Consider the following 22,094-nt stretch of genomic DNA (forward strand, 5'->3'; position numbering starts at 1 on the left):
GTTGTATTTTCTGATTGTGGCTTGCTGTGTGTTTCAGCTGTGGCCTGGCATCCTGTGCACGAGGGGCTGTTTGCCAGTGGAGGGTCTGATGGGTCCTTGTTGTTCTGGCATGTTGGGTAAGTGCCATTTCCATCAGCACCTTGGAAGGATGTTAGACAGAACACAAACACCTCTTTTCCTCTTTGGGTCCATATTTATAGTTTTTCTCTGTAATTGAGAATTGAGATAATAGTTTTTCTCTGTAATTGAGGTATTTATTAATGGGCTTCATTTATGAAGTTTTCCTGGAGAAATGTGCTTTAAAGAGTACAACTGTTTGCACAAAACCAGCTTTGTGTTGAGATGGTGATGAATGGTTGGACCTCCTAGCTTCTTAAAGCTTGTTCTGAGGTGCTGTAATTATTTTGGTTTTAAATGTACAATTAAAAACCCTGCATTACTGAATTGCCTATTCAAACCACAGGGAACAATCAGTTCACCCAGCAGAAAAATAACAGAGGCTTAAATTTGACAAAATATGGGATAGAGGATGAACAGTAACTGAATAACAGAAGTTTTCTATTGTAGCTGTAGGAGATATTCAGCTGTGTATGATCAATTTCTATTTTTTTAATGCATCAGAGTTGAGAAGGAGGTTGGTGGAATGGAAATGGCCCATGAAGGAATGATCTGGAGTCTGGCATGGCATCCCCTCGGACACATTCTGTGTTCAGGCTCAAACGATCACACCAGGTAATTTCAAGTATTTAAAGAGAAGGTCTAAGGGAAGGTATTTACTTTCAGAAACTAGAACAGTGTTTGGCATCAGTGAATAAATAGATTGGGGTGGTTCTGTTACACAATCAATGGCCAAAGCAGAAACTCTACTTATGTTAATAGAGAGCATAAGTGGCACTGACATTTTATATTACAAGGTAGAGTCTGACCTCTTGTAACAAATATTACAATTGTGGTTGGTGGGAGTTTTAAATCCATTGAAGAAATGTTTAAAAAAAGAATTCTTGTCATTTCTTGCTGATGAAACACTCCTATCTCCACAGCAGTTTTTCCTGCAGATCATCGGTTGGTCATGTCTTTTATCACTGTGCAGACACGTTCAGAGGCTGTAGTTTGTGTTTTTAAGTTGAACATCCTATAAACATAGTGCATTGTATAAATACAGTAAATTTTTGTGGGGTCATGTGTATATTTAGTGTATATGAAGAATATACTTGAGCAAGAAGGTTTTGGAATGGACTAGAAGCTTTTCTTCAGGATCTGATGTTGATGCCTTGCACTTACACCCATTACACTTTGAAATATCTTCTAACTTGTAACTATGTAACTCATTACAATACTTTGTTGTTTTTTTATTTTTGTCTTGAAGTTCATACCCTGTGTTCAGATCTAGAGCTGAACTTGATTTAGTAAGAGTTGAATCCTTATATAATCAAGATACTTTATAAAAATCAAGGAACGAATTAGATGAAAAGTTGTTAATGCTCTTGACCCTTTAATGAGATTGTATAACTTCCTTTTGATAGCAAGTTTTGGACTAGAAATCGGCCTGGAGATAAAATGCGAGATCGTTACAACTTGAACCTGCTGCCTGGGATGTCAGAGGATGGGGTGGAATATGGTAAGGCATCTTTCCTCAGTGTGGAAGGGAGAGGATTGGGGTCAGGAACAGGCCTGGGTTGTTAGGTGACACTTCTGGGTAAGGTGAGGAGGCAGAATTCTAGCATTGGGGACCACTTGGGCAAAAAATATCTTTTTCTAAGGATGATTTTACTCCCTGTGTTATCAGTGATCACCATTCCAACAATGGGTTTTCTTCTGTTTCCACAGCTCCAGGAGGTAAGACCTGCTCTGTCAATCACAGGAAGGAGGTTTGGCTCTCCCTCTGGCGATATCTCCACTTTACTTTTCTTCCTGAAAACTTCATCTGTCTTCAAGGCTTCTCACAGTCCTGAACTGCAACAGGAAAAGCAATAAGAATTCTACTAGAACCTTTAATATTAACTCTGCTCTTAAGGATTTATCTCAATAATTTTAGGCTGCTCAGGCTTGCCCAGCTCAATGGTGTGCCTCAGCCACCTGTAGTTGCATCTGTTTCTTCAGATTTTTGATTGCTTTGGGGAAGGGGGAAGTTAAAATGCAGTACCATAATACAAGTTAAATTTTAAAATATATAGATTTGTTATAATAAAAATGGGACTGGTTATGGGTTATTATTTCTTTTTCTGAGCTTCTACCCTAAATGTAACCTTCCTGAAAGGACATAGTTTCTGACCTTTTGGGGTGTATTTATGAATCTGAACTTGCAGTTCTTTTAATATGCTGTAATTCATGTATGAAGTTAAATTGTGACCTACCAGTTGTAAAATATCTGTTTACTATTGGAATACTATACTAATGGTAAGAGCATGTGAGAAACCAAAGGGATTAAATAGTAGTGTAAAGAAAAATTTTCCAAGTATTATTTTTTTTTCCTCTAGATGATCTGGAGCCCAACAGCCTGGCAGTTATTCCTGGGATGGGAATACCTGAGCAGTTGAAAATAGCCATGGAGCAGGAGCAGATGGGTAAGTAATAGCTATGGGGAAGCATTCTCCTGAGCAATCCCACATATTGTGTGACTTTTTTTTTTCCTTCTTTTCATATTCTTTGGGAGCACAGATGCTCTTTTCTAAAATTCTGTGTTGTGCATATTTATCACGTAAAGAAGGATGAGCTGAAAGCCTTTGTGAAAAGAATAAAGGATCTTTCTGTATGCCTGCATTGCTCTGACTGTTTGTTTCCCTGGTGCCAAAGGGAAAGATGAGTCCAATGACATTGAAATGACAATCCCAGGACTGGATTGGGGAATGGAGGAAGTAATGCAAAAGGACCAAAAGAAAGTGCCACAGAAAAAAGTTCCCTATGCAAAACCAATACCAGCACAGTTTCAGCAGGTAAGTACCTGATACACAGTGAACAGAACAACCTGTTCTTTTCCCAACTTCAAAAAGTGTGTGTCTTTTGAAATGTTTTGGATTTTCAGTATCAGCTCTCCTGTATCAACACCCAGTGCAATTTACCACAGTTGCTAGTTTAGTTACTATTTAAACATAAAATATTTGATTAAATACTTTCTATCTTGTATCTGTACCGGAAAAACTTACAAGATACAGAAGTTTTATTCACCATTGTTTTTACTTTCAAGTATCCATACTACAAAATGTTGTAGCATATCCTTTCTTACTGCAGTAACGTGTTGCACACATATTGTTCTACAGAGTTAATCTTGTGTTTCTTAATCTTTGTAGGCATGGATGCAAAATAAAGTTCCTTTGCCTCCCCCACCTGAGCCATTGAATGATAGAAAGGAGGATATTAAGCTGGAGGAGAAAAAGAAATCACAGGCAGAGATTGAGCAGGAAATGGCAGCACTTCAGTACACAAACCCACAGCTCCTGGAGGTATGTGTGGAAACAGGAATTAACAAGTTTTAGTCCTTCCTGTGACAGATTTGGCCTTCAGCATTAAAGTGAGCAGCTTTCTGCAGCAGTTTCACCTGTTTGGCTCTTTTCACCTTTTTACAAAAGACACCTAATTGAACAGGATATTGCACTTCATAATGCATGATGGTGTGAAACCCTCAGTGAGGCCCCCACATCTCAGTTCACCAGTGGGTCTCTTCAGTTAGTAATTTCTCTTTAGTTAGTTATTTCTGTTAATTACAAGAAAAGCATTCTTAATTCCTGTGAAATGGGATGATTGCTTCTGATTTTTAGTTGTAACATACTTCTGTGCTTAGTTGGTTTTCTGTGTCTCTGTTTTGGACAGCAACTGAAGATTGAGAGACTTGCACAAAAGCAAGCTGAGCAGGTGCAGCCCCCGCCCCCAGGAGGAGCTCTCCATGGACCTCAGCCTTTCCCAGGGCAAGGCCCAATGTCACAGATGCCTCAAGGGTTCCAGCAGCCCCTTCCACCTCAGCAGATGCCAATGAATATGCCTCAGATGGGACCTCCTGGTCCACAAGGACAGTTCAGACCTCCGGGACCCCAAGGACAAATGGGACCTCAAGGTCCATTACACCAAGGAGCTGGAGGTCCACAAGGGTTCATGGGACCACAAGGACCTCCAGGCCCCCAAGGGCCTCCACAAGGAATGCCACGGCCTCAGGACTTACATGGACATCAAGGAATGCAGAGACACCCGGGCCCTCATGGGCCAATGGGGCCCCCTGGTCCACAGGGTAACGCTGGCCCCCAGGGACACTTGGGACCACAGGGCCTGCCTGGGTCTCAGACTCATTTGGGACCACAGGGCCCCCCTGGCCCACAGGGTCACCTGGGTCCTCAGGGCCCCCCCGGAGGTCAAGGAATGCAGGGCCCACCTGGCCCACGAGGGATGCAAGGACCTCTTCCTCACGGCATGCAAGGAGCTCCGGGATCTCAAGGCATGCAGGGCCCCATATCTCAAGGGCCTTTGATGGGACTTAATCCAAGAGGGATGCAGGGTCCACCAGGACCCAGAGATAACCAGGGACCTAATCCACAAGGGATGATGATGGGTCATCCACAAGAAATGAGAGGTCCTCATATGCAAAGCGGTTTACTAGGACACGGTCCCCAGGAGATGCGGGGCCTTCAGGGACCCCCGCCTCAAGGCTCGATGCTGGGACCACCACAAGAAATGCGTGGGCCACCCGGTCCCCAGGGCCAGCAGGGACCTCCACAGGGCTCCTTGGTGGGGCCTCAAGGAAACATGCAAGGACCTCAGGGACAGCCGAACCCTTCGAGGGGGCCGCACCCCTCGCAGGGCCCTCTGCCCTTCCAGCAGCAGAAAACTCCTCTCTTGGGTGACGGGCCGCGCCCGCCCTTCAATCAGGTACGTGGGGGAGCAGCAAGGGCAGTGTGCAGTGAGAGCTGCCCTGAGGCAGGAATGCACAGCAGGGGCTGAGAGAATGCAGGCTGGCTATTCCCTGGGGGACTGAGGCCTCAGGAAAAGTGAAGTGATAATGAAAAGGGTTCTATAGCTTGGAAACAGCAGAAGGTGTCCCTGCCCCTGGCAGGGGAGTTGGAAATAGGTGATCTTTAAGGTCACTTCCTACCCAAACTATTCATGATTCTTTGAGAGGTAACTGTGGAAAAGGGATTATTGGGAATAGTAGTTCAGAAACCAGTCTGCTATGAAAATATGTAACCTTAAGAGAAAGTCCTTTTTTCTTTCCTTCTTTTTTTTCTTTCTTTTTTTTTCCCCTTTTTAATTTAAAGACACTGAACTGTCTTAAGTGGGGTATTTCCTGGGCAGCAGACAAGCACTAATAAAAAGCAAATTTAAAGCAACTGGCCATAAGAAAAGTCATATGTATTGATTAAAGCAAGGTATTGCTGACTCTCAGTGGTCCAGAGCAGTTAATCTGAACTATGGGATGAATTTACCATAGATGCTGACACTCCTGGAATCAGCTTAGGTCTGGTTGCACTTAACAGTTGACTCAAAGTGCAGAGGGATACAGAGGGACACAGCACTTCCATTTTCTGCTCTACTGCTCATCACACAGAGCTCTGAGATTATTTCCTCTCTTGAGTTCCTAGCTGGATATCACCAGTTCTGTACTTTGTCTCAGTTGTCTTCAGCTCTAGGTGAATTTTGAAAGGCAAGTTGGGAAAAAGAAATCTACTTTATTTTAAAAAAAAGTGTGGTGGTTTTAAACCAGAATTGTCTCTTTTAGATCTGCACTCAATAGTTTCAGTCAAAGCTTTAGACATGTAGAGTACTTAGTGTGTAGTCCAGTACCAATCACAATAAGGAACTGAATATTCAAATGAGCTTTAGCTCAGGAATTCCTTTTCAGATTGAAGTAGCCCACAAGTTGTGGCTTTATTTGAATCAAATAAATCAATAATTCTCTCCAGAAGGCTGTTAATGTGCCACTATTGCTGAGATTTCTAAAGTACCCAGGTTACACAAACAAGTGTTGGTTCCCCAAATATCTAATTTACACCAGCAGAGTAATTTCTTATTGCTATCCCAGGCAGACTCATTTTCCTTTGAGAATAATTACCATGTTTGTGGAGGGCTGTCCTTGTCTGCCCTTGCCACTGACACTGTTTGGAATTCAGTCAGGTGCTTTTGACAGGTGGCTGGTTCTTTTCTTTGAATCTTAAAGGCTTTTACAGATACTAAAGAAATGACACCATGAGGTATTTCAGACCATTCTTCCCTCCTTGTGCACCTTCAGTATGGTAATGGCTTTTAAAAATTAATGTATTTTAAAACTCATTATGTCAGGTTTTTCTCCATTTTGCTTCTTTGTAATATGAATACAACAGTAGTTCCTGTTTTAAAAGGTCACATCTGTGACTTTTTTAAAAATAATAGACTTAAGTTTGTTTTGTGTTCCTGATTTGGCTTTTTTCCTTTATAAACCTGTACAAATCACTTGTCTTCCTTTTCAATGGCAAAAGTGTGTGAATATCTGCTTTAATCAAGGGCTTGTGACATTAATACAGAACAATTACAGATAATTGTAAGAGATAATCTCCATATAATGTGTCACTGTTGCCTGCACTGGCTGTACACTGGAAGCAGAGGTTTGCTGGGATGCACAAGGCCATTTTCAGCTTTTAGTAAAGTACCTCTTTCTAAACTCTGCACATTTTCCAGTTCAAGCCCAGTCTGAGGCCTGGAATGAATTTTGAAACAAAAATCCCTTGAAAATGCAGAGTTAGGGCTCTGTGTTCCCAGCTTGGCAAAGCACAGCTTGTTTGTAATCAAGGTTTCTGCTAAGGAGAGTTATTTACTGAGTGCTAAGAACTTCTGCTTTGGTTAAACTTCCCTAAATGGAAGAAGTTCCATAAAATTTATTTTAAGCAAGCATCTGCTAAATATATGGGAAATCCTGGAACTCCAACAAGGTTTTGGTCAGGAACAGCAGAATCACTGTGATAGCTGGCTCTTACGTAGTCAGAGGATGGATTTGTTCTGCACTCAAGTCAACATTCCATCACTGGGAAAGTATTTTGGGGGTTTTGGGGTTTTTTTTAATGGGCATTAAGCCAGATCTTTTATTTTGCTTATTTTCCAACATTCTTACAAAATTACTCGATGCAAATATGAAGTTTGTAGTACATACTTGTGTGTTTTCTTATGTTCATCACCTACATTGCAGTTGAATATAAATTTTTAATTTAAAACAATATTTTGAGTTATGATGGGGTAAATGCAAAAATAAACTTTCTACTTCTCTGCAACCAGAAACAAAAAGGTAGTGTTTCTCCAAAGTCAATTTAGAGCATTACAATTATTTAACTTTGGTTGATGGAGAAGTTAAGCAGTGTAAATACAGTGGTGTGCTGGAGTACAGGTCTTTAGGTATTTCCAGACTGCAGTCTGGAAGGGCTTTAATAAGTCAGTATGAAGGCCAAGTCTAAATCTTGCATACTAGACATGTTTAGGAAAAAATTACATTTTTAGGGGTTTCTAGTAAGGGTTTGGGGGGGGGGGGGATTGGCTTTTTGGTCATGTCAGCATAAGAAGGTTTTGTATTGCAGTCCTGCAGGTTTCAGCTCTGTCTGGTTCAAATTTTTATTGTTGAATTTTATAGCCACAGTGTCAATTCTGTACCTGTTCCTTTTCAGTTCCAGTCAAGCCCAAACCCCAAATGATGACTTTTTGTCAGGCCTGTGCTGTTGAAAGGCAGACTCAGAGCATTGTCCAACCACAGATTCCCAACCACCACAGCAGGTCCTGTAAATCTGGTACCTGTCGAAACCTTTCATGAGCCTGTGACAGCAGCTGAACTTAAAGAGAATTGTTTTATCCTTTAAAACTCACCAAAAATGAGAACAAATACCAAAGGACACTTTCATACTTTATTTTCTTCTTTGGGATAACATAAAGCACACAAAACTCTGCCCACTCTACTGCCTCTGCTGTTTTTTAATCCTAAAATGAAGAAAAATGAACTGTGCCATTATGTTAAAAATGTAACTCATGTATTTCCATGTAAACAACTTAGAGGTTTAGAGAAGAGGTTCCCTTATGGCCTTGTTGTTGTCCCCTCATCCCAACATTCTTGATATTTATTTTTTGTATATATAGTTTCTCTTTTTCCTTCATTTCCAAATGAAGTCTTTGGTCTGTGAAGCTCTTTAGCTGCCTGTGAATCAGTACTTGATATTTTTCAAACATATTTTACACATTTTCCTCATCTAGAGGAATATTATTTATATTGAATACTCAATAAATTCAATACATTCTTATAGAATATTCATACTCAGGAAGAATATGAGCTTTATCATGTGGCTGTAACAGGTAAAATGTGAATACCTGAAATGCTGTTTGCTATAAAATGGTGTATTCACTGATGTGAATATCTGGAAACTGAGGCTGAAACCATTGGAACGTGAGCTCTTTCTGTTGTGTGCAGATGCAGACTTTATGGAAGAAAATTGTTTTGCGCTCTTACAAAAATTCTGAATTACTCACATGTGTCAATTCACGTGGCTTTTCCTCTTACATGCTCACAGGATGGACAGAACCCGGGGCCTCCTCCGCTGATACCAGGCCTGGGGCAGCAAGGGGGACAAGGTCGTCTGGGCCCTCACAACCAAGGACCTGGTCTTAATAAAGGTAATTAAACACATTGGCTGTTCTCCTGTGAGTCAGTCTCCTCAAAGAGGGGCTGTCCCAGTGCAGTGCACCCGGGGAGAAATGGCTGGAGCACAGTGCAGAAAGAAAAGCTTCCACAGACGTGGGCTGGGATACACAGGAACAATTTTCCCAGAAATATCGTTTAGTGTCAAATGTATCCCATGTGCTTTCTCGAACTGCATGACCTAGAGCATCCTGAAGGGGTTTAGAAACTGTTACAGAAAGGCGCTGTGATTTTTCGTCCCTCAGGCGATGCCCGCGGGCCGCCCAACCATCACCTGGGCCCGCTGGCGGAGCGGCGGCACGAGCAGAACAGCGGCGGCCCCGAGCACGGCCCCGACAGGGGCTTGTTCCGCGGGGGCCAGGACTGGGGGGACGGCAGGGACGGCAGGGGCATGCCCGACAGGCGGGGCCCGCACCCCGACTTCCACGACGACTTCGACCGGCCCGACGACTTCCGTGACGATTTCCACCCCGACAAGAGATTCGGGCACCGCTTGCGGGAGTTCGAGGGCAGGGGCGGCCCGCCGCTGCAAGACGAGAAGTGGAGACGAGGCGGGCCCGGGCCGCCCTTCCCTCCTGACCACAGGGAGTTCGAGGGAGGCGGTTCCAGCCGCGGGCCCCCCGGGGCCTGGGAGGGACGGAGACCTTCGGATGACAGATACCCACGGGATCCCGAGGATGCGCGCTTCCGAGGAAGGCGAGATGAGAGGTAAGAGTAAAGCCATTTCTCTTTCTTGGGTTAAAGGGTAAATGGAGGGAACTCTTTTATTCCTGGTTTCCTTTTCATTAAGGAGTCTATCTGTTTCAGATTTATAAACTGGAAACCAATAAGGAAATGAAAACTCTAATATACCTGAGTATAGAGTCCATAAAAATCATTCAGTAATAGAAGAAAACTTGAAAAATGGTCATTGTACACAGCAGCTTCCGTGTCTTTAAACAGTAAGTAAAGAGAAGGGGGAAAGTTTGTAGAGAAGATCCAGTGACACAGGATGAAGATCTGAGACCGTTTTGATGAAAACTGAGAGGAGACTTAAAGGCTAAAGTGACAAACTTTTGAACACTAGAAGTGGATTTTGAGATTCTGTCTCCAGTCACAAACTACAGCATGACTGTAGAGACTGTAGGATGAGATGCAATGCCTTGTAAGGAGCAGGAACAGTGATCTGCCTGCCAGATAGAAGGGACAGAGTTACAGCACCTGCTGGACTGTCAAGACTATTTTTTCATGCGTTTGCTTGTAGAAATTTTTATTTCTCTTTCTGACTTACTTCTTAATGCCAAGTGAAGAACTCAAAAATAATCTGATTTACAGCAATGTCCTTGTCATTGCTCACAAGCTCCAAATAAATCACAAAAGGGTAAATCTGCTTTTACTTACCAATGGAAATATGGAGGAATTAATGCTGTCTCTGAGATTTAACTATCAGCAAAATTGCTCCAGATTTATGTTAGTTTAATTAAGTGAAATTTGGCCTCCAAGGTCTAAGCCTCTCGCTGACCACCAACTCTCTATGTATAAGAACATGTGCTTATACAAATATGCTGTGGTCTCCACATAATGTGAATTTTGTGTGTTTTAGTTGCCTTTTTAATCATTTTCTTACATTCCTTTTACTTTGCATCTATACAGCTCTTCTTTTAGCTATTTTCTGCCTAGCTCTGTAAGATGTAACTTCCTTTTGTGTGAAGAGTATGAAAAGAAATGAACAGTAACTAAAAGAAGGTAACAATTAAAGCCATTTTTAAAAAATAAAGCCAGAGAAAATTCAGTTGGATGGTCCAGTGGTCCAATGGTCTGCATCACAGAACTCTTTTAAAAGACACAGCAGACAAGACTTTTAGAAGTTCAGTAGAGATTTTGCAGATCTTATATTGAAAATGCTTAGGGACTGGAAAATAGTTTATTATGGTCCTGATTTTTAAAAAGTTCCAGGAAGGGAAACAGGAACCTTGTGACCTGTAAATCTGACTTCTGAACTAAGAGTATTCTATTTATCAGAGTACAAGTGTGTGCCCACAGAGTTTGAAATGAAATGGCACAGGGCTCTTACAGGCTCACTGTGCATGTAAATTTGATTTTCTTGGAATGAAGATGAACTGGGTGCCATTTACTGCAGATGCTGTGGTGGACTTAATCCCAACCACTCGTTCAGCTAACTTGGTTTGAAATTGAGATTGTAACTGGTTTGATCAAGCATGAGAGGCAAATGTGTGTATGTGTGTTTCTCTCTAATTTCCCATCCTTTTCATCCCTGTCCTGTTCTTACTCTACCTGTGCACATCAACATGATGCTTCTACTGCAGAGACCTGCCTCTTGCTGCCTGCTAATCCGCACAGTGTGTAGGTGTGTACAGTAAGGTCCTAGCCTCGGGGAAGAAGATGTAAGAGCAGTCAAACAGGAACTGAACCCGATGCAAGGCAGGGTTTTACGTGTGACAGATATGAAAAGGCAAATAAGGATATCCATAACACAGTGTTAGGAGCTGTGGCTGTGTCAGGCATAGGTATTGTAGCTTTCAAACCTCAACTGTGCCCATCAGTTGCCTGAAATAGGAAAGGCCCTGTTCCTGCAGCCCTGGGGCCTCGTGTTGAAAATCTTGGTAATTTCCAAGCTAAGTCCAATCACACCATATCAGTATTAAAGTGGGAGGCCCTCTAAGAAACCTCTAGAGGACTGTGCTGTTGCAAGGCTAAACAACATTGCTCTGTGATGATTTGAACCATTTGTACCTGAAACTGTTGAGTTTGTTTTCCCAAACCATCCAGGTTAATGTAAATGGTTCATGGTCCATACAAAGCACTCCTCCATCCACTGTTGTACCTGTACAGGCACAGCAGCCTCCTCTCTGTATTGTGTTTGTTTTCTGGGAGGTGGAGACAGACCTATTGTTTTTTATTAAAAACAATGTAAAAGTTTAAAAATATTGTATTGTGTTATGACTACTGTTAAAATATTTAAATTTGTAATTAAAAGGTTAATGTTGTTAAAATTCTAAATAAAAGTATCTAAAGTTTTGCTTGTAATAGGATGCACTGTGTCGTTAATGACCTGGGGAAGGGGACGCTGCACACAGCCAACACCACGGGAATACTGCGGTGTTCCAGTTCACCAGTGTGGAACTGGGAACAGTGGGGAGGTGGGAGGCATCTGTGAGTGGGCAGGGAGTGCCCCACACCGTGTGCTGCCACGGAGGGCGGGCAGAGCAGCGTGGGGTGGCCCGGTGGGGACACCAGTGTGCCTGCACCACCAGCACCTCAGCCGGGCTGTGCCTGAGACAGGCGTCCTCGGCACACCACAGGGCTGTGCTTTGCAAACACTGCACGTGTTTGAGCTGCTCGTGTCAGGAACAGAACTGCTAGTTGTTCACACAGCCAGCTGCAGGCCCACCTGACATGGCACTGACAGCTCACAGGAGCCACTCTCCCCTCTGAAGAGCTGTCCAAGCCCCCAGTGCGGCGCTGGAGGAGCTGGACTCAGTTAAGATGCAGGGCAGAACCCAATCGTAGCAAATTCCTGAAGGTGCCATTGGTACTTACTAGACAGCAGTTATCAACTTCAGGGTCACAACTACATTTTGCAACACCAAATTCATTACTGCAGTTGGATAAACTGCTCTTCAGGTTGCAGAATGCCACTGGGCACTGTTCAGCCATCACTGTGCCTACAGTTCCAAGGGCAGTCTAGATGCATTTGCCAAAATAGTAAACTTTGAAGAGTGTGGAATGAAAAGGAGAACTGTCTGGCAAAAGAATCATAGACTTAATAGGAATGAGATCCTGTAGTGTTCTCTTATAGCCACAACTCATTGCTTCTATGTTTTCAGTTTGTTTTATGATGGAAATGGAAAGAAAAAAGGGAAGGGAAATGTAAGACCATCAGAGTTAAGGGGAACTCACTTATACTTTTCCTTGCCTTATCTCACCTTGTATCTATCATCACTCATCGATTGTTTTTCCCACCTTTTCATTAAATGAATGCAGTATGTTTAATAATATTTTTCTTGTATGAAAAGCCAACAAAATCAGTGGAAGTAAATATGAGAAGAAAATGACAAAGCTTACTATCAAAGTGCTCGAGCACTTTCCCACCTACAAATCCTGTTCTAGCAACTGTATGTGCTGTAGCATTGAGTGAAACAGTTCAGAAATTAGTTGCTAATGAACCTGAAGCTGCCTCGGTTATGCCTAAAAACCACCTTTGTGTCATGTTCTTTGTTGTAGCTTCCGAAGAGGAGGACCCTCGAGACACGAGGGCCGGGGACCCAGGGGCAGAGATGGCTTTCCTGGCCCTGAAGATTTTGGGCCAGATGATGCTTTTGAGTCTCCAGATGAAAACTCCAGAGGAAGGGACCATGGTGCTCGGGGGAGAGGTCGAGGTGCTCCAAGAGGTAAGAGGAACGTTCTTCCACACAGAAATACAAGGATGAAGAAGGAAAGGCATTTCTTGGGCACGTGACATTATTTTCATGAATACAATGTCTCTTCTCACTGCTGTCCCCCTTCTTCTCTTACTGCTCAGGAGCTCGGAAGGGTTTGCTTCCTACTCCAGATGAATTCCCACGTTTCGAAGGAGGGCGGAAACCAGAACCCTGGGATGGAAACAGAGAACCAGGTAAAAAATTTGGTGAGGTTTGTAGACTTCTAAAAGATAAGAACCTAAATATTTTAAAAATCATGTCTTTTTCTTGTACCTCATATGTTTGTTACCATTATTTTACCATGAGAAAAAGCCAAATGCAGTTCTTTGGTCTTTTAAATTTAAGAAAAAAGAACTGTACAGGATTTAACTGGCTCTAAATACAGCTGTCTTACTGAATAAAGGTGATTGTGGCATCAAAGCCTTGATTTCCAGTTGTGTTCTTGTACTGCCCAGGCAGTTCTGGATGACTGAATCACATGTCATGGGGTTTATTTAACGTGTATATTACTGCCAACAGAAATATTCCCCTGTGTTGCTGTCTTTTCAGCTGCAATGTCTGACAACTTATATTTGCAGTTGAGTTACTAAGGACAACCCCTTATGGGGCAAGACAGAGCTGTAAAATGTCATGGAAAACAAAGCACAAATGACACTTGAATAAATGAAGGTGTGATTGTCTCTAAAATATATAAAAGTGTTTTATACTAGAAAAAGCAGTTTACATCTGCCACACTTTTCTTTCCCATCATCTTCAAAATCTGTTTTTCCTTTAGCTTTTTTACTAAAAAATGGGACGGAAGAGAAGCTTTACATAATTTTAAGTTCAAATTGTGTGCCAAACAGTGTGGGCAGTTTGTAAATTTCTGTGGCTGCCTTCAAAAATGAGGAATAACGATCCAATGAACATGACTTATCCTGTGTTTTTGTGCACAGGTCCTCGTCCAGACCACCCTCCTCATGATGGGCACTCTCCAGCCAACAGAGAACGTTCCTCTTCGCTCCAGGGCATGGACATGGCCTCGCTGCCACCACGGAAACGTCCCTGGCACGATGGACCGGGCACCTCTGACCACAGAGACATGGATGCTCCGGGGGGACCTCCAGAGGAGAGGGGCAAAGGTAAAAACCCCTTTGATTGGAATCCTTGAGTAACTGGCATGTGTTTTCAGCATTAAGTTTATCCAGAATTTCTCTGTTCAGAGGGGATAAAGCTGAGCTGGTAAATACCTGATTTTACCAGCTGGGAAGTTAAAGTCCAGTCTTACAGGAGCATAAGAACAGAGGGATTTTCAAACATCAAATCCAAATCTTGTCTCCAGCATTGCAGAAGTGCCTTCTTTTTTACCCTGTTCAAAAGTAATTGGGGTTTGGTTCCCTATTACTCCAGCTGGAAAACTCATTAAGAGCATTTTTTCCTCATTTTCAGAATAGTTGTTTATTAATGCTTGTGATGTTATCCTTTAACTCAAATACAAGAACATCGAACCTGGAGTGATAAGTCCGTGACATGCTCTCTAAACCTCTGAAGATCTGACTTACTAAAGTATTATTTTTTATATTTAATGGCTTTCTAGTTACCTTTTGTGTACTTCTCTAATTGCTTTAAGAATCATATAAACCTTTGATATACACAACATCCATGGACAGACCTCTAGAACTTAATTGCAGTAGACTATGCTTTAAAAAAAGAAGAAAAATATTCTTCCCTTGATCTATGCTTATCATTCATTAATTTAATGTGATGTCTTGTGTTGTAATTAAACTGAGTGTTGGTTCCTGTTATTACTGAATGCCACCTCTGCACTGAACTCCACCACTTCCAGCCTGAAGCTGCTCTTCTCCAAGTCAGAGCTCTGATCTGTTCATTCTTTCTTGAAGTTGTTCTGTATCTTTCACTATCCTTCTTACTCTCTATGTGCTATTTTGAGTTTAAAATTATCCTTTTCTAAATTAAATGAGGTAACCAGGAATTGCACACACTGTTTAAGATGTGGTGTAACCATGGATTTCTACAGTTCTCTTGGATTTGTTCCACTTTCTCCATTCTTTCCTAATAGTTCCTGTTGTAATTGCCTCTAAGTGGTCACATGCTACTGTAACCCACAAAACACATTCTTTTGGAGTCACTCCTCTTAGCATCATGCAAGTTCTTGATCCTGTTTCTTACAGATCTCAGGACTTCTGTTCTCTTGTGTAAATATTGTCTTTCTTTCATGTCCTCACATTGAATTCCCACTGTCAGGCAGTGATCAGTGACACACATCCTCCTCATTTGCTTCCTGAGCTGGCAGCCTGCAGCTGAGTTTGTTGTTGTTAGACTGCACAGCTCTGTCCCTGATGCCACAGAACACTGAATCCCTTCTCTCACCAAAGCTCATTCAGTTTGAGCTGCATGTCTCTCCTCCTCTGCAGGACATTCCCAGTGTGGCATTAACAGCAAGTTTTATCATTCCTTCACAGATGTTTGGAATAAAACTCTGCTGATAAACTTCTCCACCAGTATTTTTCCTTCCATATCCACGTGCTGCAGTTCTCAATTTAGCCAGCATCTATCAAATCTGTTATTCCTTTTCCAGCTTCAGTAATGATTGTGATAACTCTATCAGATTCTTTATGAAAGTCCAAAAAATTGTTGTCCAGGCACAAGTGTGGCAATCAACTTATAATGTGCTAAAGGAAGTTTAGAATGAAGGCAGAAAACCTAATAAAAAACCATGAGCAATACTTTTTCGTATGTGGGCTATGTCACCTTCAGTACTGGTAAAGTCATCTGAAGATTAAAATTTCATGTGTGTTTCTGTGAAACAATTTGGTGACTGTTTTACATGGAACCAACCCCAGTCAACAAAAATCACTCTTGCTAAAGTGTAGCAAAAGTAACTGAATGTAGCTATAGTATGTGTCCTTAAAACAAGGTTACCACTGATTTTGTTTTTTCAAATACTGCTGCTTATTTTAGGCTAATGATTGGGTTGGGTTTTTTTAATGGTCATATCAAACTTATCAAAATCAAAGAGGTATGTGAGAATTAGAAAATTCTATTCCTGGCAGGAAAAGCTTGAGTGGTTTTTGTTCCTGGTTAGTAGTAAAATAAAGCATTTTTCCATTACTTTTAGCAAAAAATGGAACAAAACAGTAATGTTACTCAGGATCTTCACCGTCAGCCTCAACTGTCACAGTTTGTCAACACTGCCATGTCTTTGTTTAGGATTAAAAAAAAGTATTTTGCAATAAAAACATAGAGAGAACCACAGATAGTGTTGAAGCACCAGAAGTGGCAGTTTGGAAGAAAAGCTATCATAATTCTGACTTCATTTCAGCATTTCATTTCAGCAGTGACTGCTGGCAGTATTAAATATAAGCTCCTTTAATTCCCAAGGAATTGCTTGATTGTTGTCTGTTTTCTGAACTGTAATGGAGACACTAAATCTGCACAAGAAAATTGTACTGAGGGAGGAGCCGTAAAATTGCAGGTCTCAGCTACAGCTGGTTTATGAATGATGACACCACAGTAGAACCAGCTGAATTTATGGCACGTCTGAGAAGGGACTCGGCTCAAACTTCCACCAGTGACTGGCTGTGCTTCCTTTGCAGGACGAGGAAATTCAGGACCTTCACAGAGAGCGCCAAAGTCAGGGAGGTCCAGTTCTCTGGATGGAGACCACCACGATGGATTCCACAGGGATGAGGCCTTTGGAGGAGGCCCCGGGGCAGTCAGCAACCCTTCCCGAGGAGGGAGGAGTGGCAGCAGCTGGGGAAGAGGAAATAACATGAACTCTGGCCAGTCCCGGAGAGGAGGATCGCGGGGTGGACGGGGCCGATAGAAGAGGCTTTGACTGGGCCCTGCCCAGTCCTTGTGGGACAATATTTAAATAGACTGCTACTCTGGACTCAGTCACCTGCAATGCCACGAACCTGGATTCTTAACTGGGATAACTGAATGTGCATTAGTTCCTAACAAGGGTCTTTCTTTTCCTGAATCAGTCATTGGCCTCTAGCTGCAATATTGTAGCTAGCTTTGTTTTGTTCTTTCCACTCCCATTCCCCTCACTTTCTTGTTTTGTCAAGAGCTGGAATTTCTTTTAAGTGTTGTGGAACATGGAGCGTCTCCACAGATTTCAGTTCACCTCCAGACAGAAACTTGTTTCTATATGTACAGTTTGTCAAAGAGTTACGTTGGTTTTGTATGAATACAGAATGTAATTTGCGCAAAAATTAACAAAAAAAATCAACAGTGTGTGATTCTTTACTCACCTATTACCACAGAGGGTTGTATTTAGGCAAACTTGTGTTTCAGATGGAGCAACAGTACTACCTCCTGAAATCTCAGCCATTTACAATACTGAGAGCTGGTTCCTAGTTTTTTGGTTTATCATGTACAGAGAGAAGTTTCATTTTTGCCTTTGGCCACAGCTGTCTACAGATTACCATGGTGCTGATGTTACAATTCCAAAATGCAGGCCATCACCACTGCTTGCTAGTCTGCCATCCTGAAACAGAAAAGAGTGGAAGAGTGTTTAGAACAAGTTGTCAAAGACACAGTGTGAGTCACATAACCTGGACTGCAAGACAGCCATCACAGCAGAGATTGGCATACTACACTTCAGCTAGGCAAACCACGGATTTTTGTCCAAAACAGCATCTGTTTATGGAAATTGAGAAAGTTTAGCAGCTGGGTGGGATTGTTTTACAGCAGCTGTGTGACACATTGTGTAAAGCTGCGGGTGTTCAGCAGAGTCTGGTGTATTAATTGCTGAAGTGCAATTCATCACTTCCATAATAAGTTTTTTAAGTGTCTTTTTCTTTAGGATCTTGTTACCTGGTTTTACTAAAGCAGGGAAATGAGGAGGAGGGGTTATTCCCATTTCCCACATTTCATAATAAAGCTGCTTACCAACCATGAGTTTGTTTTCCCCATAAATCATTCATATTAATCATCCCCAGCCACCACATTACCAAAAGGCTCCTTTAATCCCTAAAGCCTCAGTGCAAATGTTACCACGTAAGTACTTATTCTACAGACACCCCTCAGAAAAGTCTGTTATTAAAAGTAGAGCACACAATGAAAAATCACTACCAGGTTTCCCTCTCTCCTGCCTTGAATTTCAGGTTATAATCAGGATGAGACAATTCTAGAGGCTCCTGCAACCCAGTAACAAATGGCAGCTGTTGCATCTTCAGGTTTACCTAAGACTGGCTCAAGTCCTGATGTCTCATCTGACTTAAAGACAGCAAAGCACAGATGCTTAACTGTTGTTCTCTTGGTTCAGTCAGTCACAAGTACCTTTTTTTTAGTTGGTTTTCAGTTTGTGGTGTATAAAATGACATTTGAAAATGATAACTGATTCTTAGCCTATAAAATCCTTGTCATGGGGCTCAGGAGAGACAGAACAGTCTTAAAGGAATTAACTAGAAACAGCTGAGATGCATCTGATATGACAGTTTGTCCCTCTAGAAAAAAATGCTTTTTAGCTCTGTCTGAAGGACTTTGGGTGTATGCTGGGAGCTAGGATTTGTCCTGAAGTTTTCATGATAAATACTAATAATTTAGTCATTGGCAAAAAGGAAAGCTTGTCCTCTTTTATTTTTTAATTTAGCATGCCGTATATACGTTTAAGGGGCTAAAAGAGGTCTAATACTTAGAATATATGAGTTAGGAGATGAGCTTTAGGCTTTAATTAAACCACAGTCCTCTACCAAAACAAGTTAAAGTGTACCTAACAAGAGAAAACCCAGCTTTATATAGACAAGTTTTATTTCCTCTGATGATTGGTTATGGTAGTGTTAAGTCATGTTTTCAGGTGGCAGCTTTTTAAATGGAGTTTTTGAAAGATTTCACAATCATATGCTCCAAAAGTCCTAAGACAATTTTTAAGATGTAAAATATTTAAGATATATTTTCTACAAAATTTTAGAAGGTAACAGCATAGCAGAAGAGACAGAAGCAGCTTCCCAGTCTGTATAGGCAGTTATTTAATGGGAATATATTTCTGTATTCCTCAGGTCATGTTCTTTTACCAGTGCTGCACACAGACTCTTATGCTCTGTTAGTTCAGAGGTTGTCTCAGGTTTAATTTTACACTGCTGTTAGGAATAAAATTAATTTTATATAGTGGAGCTTAGAAATTGTAAAAACTAGAGAGCTAATTTAATACTATTCTGATAGCTCTGATCTACATTCCTAAAGGAAAAAAGGGACCATTAGTAAAATATCTATACTGACAACTGGATACAAATAGTTTTATTAAAGCAATCTACGTACACTTAAGTACCCCCTTTAACAATTTCATTTTAATTCAGCAAAGTATTTGGTGAATATATTAAAACTAGTAACAGCAGGTAAGTATTGCAGTGGCTTCACTTTCTCCATGAGGCACAAATGCTCAGTGAGATCCTCCCTGGGGGCTCCGTGCAGGTGAGGCCCCCTTGTCCCATTTGCTTGCAGGGCTCCAGTACACAGCCCAGACTGGAGCACCCAGCCCTGCCAGCCTGAATTCAGCACCCCAAGGCAGCTCAGCTCCTGCATTCCAGCAGAGCTCCAGTTACTGGCACATCTATTTTGGAAGGTCAGCCTGTGACAAGCAACTCCTGCCCAACTTCAGAGAGCACTATATATACACAAAAGTAAAGTTCTAGGAGCTGAAGCCACCCTGTTAAAGCCCAGTTTGGTCCCTTACAGCAGCTGTAAGGCAGCAGTACCTGCGAACGCCAATGCTCTTAACTAACATTAGCACTTAGCATCCTCTCATCATCATGCAGGAACACCCCCTCCCCTTACAATTACGGGCAGTGTTTGTGACCCGCAGCCCCAGGAACGCTTGTTTCACTTACTGGATGGTTATTTTAAAGCTGCTTTTTAGAGAGAAATGCACTTGAGTGGCCACAGTCTTCATATTCACCACTGGTCTGAGGTGACAGCAAAAACAGTATTGTTCATAGTGTGGGGTCAGCACAAAATGAGGTAATACAAGTAATTTTTCAGTGTTCTCCCCCAGACTCGATCGCATTTTGCTCAGTCATCTTCGTGTTCCAGCCTCCGCCAGCCTCGGCACTTCAGCTGCTCCTCGGTGACGGGCGAGTCCCCATCGGCTCCGCATCGGCTCCGGTCCCGCGGGCTGCAGCAGCCGCTGCAGCAGCCGCACGGCCCATGCTGGAGGTAGAAGCGGGACGCTGCCAGCTCCCCACCCAGAGGTGGAGCGGTGCCAAGCCGCGCTATGGAGCTGGCAGCGCGGTAAGGCAAAAAACGAGCTGGGGGCGGCTGACATCGCACACAGCACCGCCAGCTCCGAGTCACTGGGGCGGCTCCGGGCTGCCAGCCCTGCTGCTGCTCCTCGAAAAATACGGGACACGGCGCGGAGGAGGCGAAGACAAGCGGCGTCCCCCGTCTCGGAGTCGGCTGCCTACAGCGAGAGGCTCTCGGTCCGTGTGCGAGGCGCTGCCGCGGGGCCGGGCTCACAGGGGCAGCGCCTTGCCCCGGCCGCACAGCGCGGCGCGCAGCAGCCCGGCCAGGCGGCGCAGGCCGGCGGCACCGCCGGGCAGCGCGCCCAGGAGCGCGGCGGCGGCGATGCCGAGCTGCGCGGCGGCGCCCAGCGCGGTCAGCGCGGTGCTGCGCAGCGCCAGCGCGGCGTACAGCGTCCCGAGCAGCGCGCCCAGGTACAGCAGCGCCCCGCGGCCGGGCTCCCGCAGCAGCCGGGCGGGCCCGCGCAGCAGCGCGGCGGCGCCCAGCGCGCACAGCGAGCCCAGCGACCAGAGCAGCGCGAACTTGCGGGCGCGCAGCAGCAGCAGCGGCACGCACAGCCCGGCCAGCCCGAAGCACAGCGCGGCCAGAAGCGCGCACAGCCCGCTGCCCGCCAGCCGCTGCCAGCGCGACAGCCCCGGCAGCCACGGGTCCTCCTCTCCCGTCCAAGGCCACACCGTGGCGCCCGGGGGAGTGCCCGCCGGGAACGGGTTCAGCGCCCCCAGCCAGGCCCGCAGCCCACCGCCGTCCCCCGCCTCCTCCTGCGAGCCGCCGGCGGCCGGCGCTGCAGGGACCGCGCTGGGGCCGGCGGCAGCAGCGGCCTTGGACTGCGCGAGGTACTCGTGCAGCTGCCGGCCCAGGTCCGCCATGGCGGGGACGGCACCGGGCGCTACAACGCTCCCGCCCCGCACCCCGGCGCCGCCATGTTCCCGGGCAGGGGCCACATCCGGGGCACGGCGGAGCGGGCGGCCGCAGCCCGGAGAGCGGCGCGCATGCGCAGGGGACCTGAGGCGCGTAGCGCGTGCGCGGGCTGGTGAGGGCTGTGAGCGCTGAGGGGCGGTGAGACAGTGCGGGGCGTGTGAGGGCTGTGAGCGCTGAGGGGCGGTGAGACAGTGCGGGACGTGTGAGGGCTGTGAGCGCTGAGGGGCAGTGAGACAGTGCGGGACGTGTTAGGGCTGTGAGCGCTGAGGGGCGGTGAGACAGTGCGGGGCGTGTGAGGGCTGTGAGCGCTGAGGGGCAGTGAGACAGTGCGGGGCGTGTGAGGGCTGTGAGCGCTGAGGGGCGGTGAGACAGTGCGGGGCGTGTTAGGGCTGTGAGCGCTGAGGGGCGGTGAGACAGTGCGGGACGTGTGAGGGCTGTGAGCGCTGAGGGGCGGTGAGACAGTGCGGGGCGTGTGAGGGCTGTGAGCGCTGAGGGGCAGTGAGACAGTGCGGGGCGTGTGAGGGCTGTGAGCGCTGAGGGGCGGTGAGACAGTGCGGGGCGTGTGAGGGCTGTGAGCGCTGAGGGGCGGTGAGACAGTGCGGGACGTGTGAGGGCTGTGAGCGCTGAGGGGCAGTGAGACAGTGCGGGACGTGTTAGGGCTGTGAGCGCTGAGACAGTGCGGGACGTGTTAGGGCTGTGAGCGCTGAGACAGTGCGGGACGTGTTAGGGCTGTGAGCGCTGAGACAGTGCGGGACGTGTGAGGGCTGTGAGCGCTGAGACAGTGCGGGACGTGTGAGGGCTGTGAGCGCTGAGGGGCGGTGAGACAGTGCGGGGCGTGTGAGGGCTGTGAGCGCTGAGGAGCAGTGAGACAGTGCGGGGCGTGT

At 44.8% G+C, this 22,094-nt stretch overlaps 2 protein-coding genes across 4 annotated transcripts in view; one reads left to right on the top strand and one right to left on the bottom strand.

Annotated features, from left to right (window-relative positions):
* WDR33 (WD repeat domain 33) overlaps window positions 1–17,299 on the top strand; it is a 66,062-nt gene extending 48,763 nt beyond the window's left edge. Inside the window, exons 10-23 of one of the 2 annotated variants that reach the window (XM_063408732.1) lie at window positions 38–116; window positions 622–732; window positions 1,524–1,618; window positions 1,828–1,836; window positions 2,478–2,564; window positions 2,794–2,933; window positions 3,288–3,440; window positions 3,808–4,854; window positions 8,502–8,604; window positions 8,875–9,337; window positions 12,854–13,020; window positions 13,152–13,244; window positions 13,986–14,171; window positions 16,647–17,299. In XM_063408732.1, the coding sequence (XP_063264802.1) occupies window positions 38–116; window positions 622–732; window positions 1,524–1,618; window positions 1,828–1,836; window positions 2,478–2,564; window positions 2,794–2,933; window positions 3,288–3,440; window positions 3,808–4,854; window positions 8,502–8,604; window positions 8,875–9,337; window positions 12,854–13,020; window positions 13,152–13,244; window positions 13,986–14,171; window positions 16,647–16,876 (2,963 nt within the window). In that variant the 3' untranslated portion in view covers window positions 16,877–17,299. Of the gene's footprint in view, window positions 1–37; window positions 117–621; window positions 733–1,523; window positions 1,619–1,827; window positions 1,968–2,477; window positions 2,565–2,793; window positions 2,934–3,287; window positions 3,441–3,807; window positions 4,855–8,501; window positions 8,605–8,874; window positions 9,338–12,853; window positions 13,021–13,151; window positions 13,245–13,985; window positions 14,172–16,646 lie in introns of those variants that run through there. The other variant, XM_063408731.1, reaches the window with a different exon arrangement.
* On the bottom strand, window positions 13,083–21,259 carry SFT2D3 (SFT2 domain containing 3). Of its 2 annotated transcripts, XR_010081651.1 has the most exons (3): window positions 19,884–21,259; window positions 17,307–17,542; window positions 13,083–13,221 (listed from the first exon to the last, which is right to left on the bottom strand). XR_010081651.1 is itself a non-coding variant. In XM_063408733.1 (1 exon), the coding sequence occupies exon 1, from the start codon at window positions 21,156–21,158 to the stop codon at window positions 20,505–20,507; it is 654 nt and encodes a 217-aa protein (XP_063264803.1). In that variant the 5' UTR covers window positions 21,159–21,259; the 3' UTR covers window positions 19,279–20,504. The 2 variants fall into 2 exon arrangements, 1 of the variants encoding a protein (XP_063264803.1); XM_063408733.1 differs by lacking the exons at window positions 13,083–13,221; window positions 17,307–17,542 and having other exon boundaries at window positions 19,279–21,259.
* Between the last annotated feature and the right edge of the window lie 835 nt (window positions 21,260–22,094).

This window comes from Prinia subflava, chromosome 11, assembly GCF_021018805.1.
Source record: "Prinia subflava isolate CZ2003 ecotype Zambia chromosome 11, Cam_Psub_1.2, whole genome shotgun sequence".
Taxonomy (NCBI): Eukaryota; Metazoa; Chordata; class Aves; order Passeriformes; family Cisticolidae; genus Prinia; species Prinia subflava.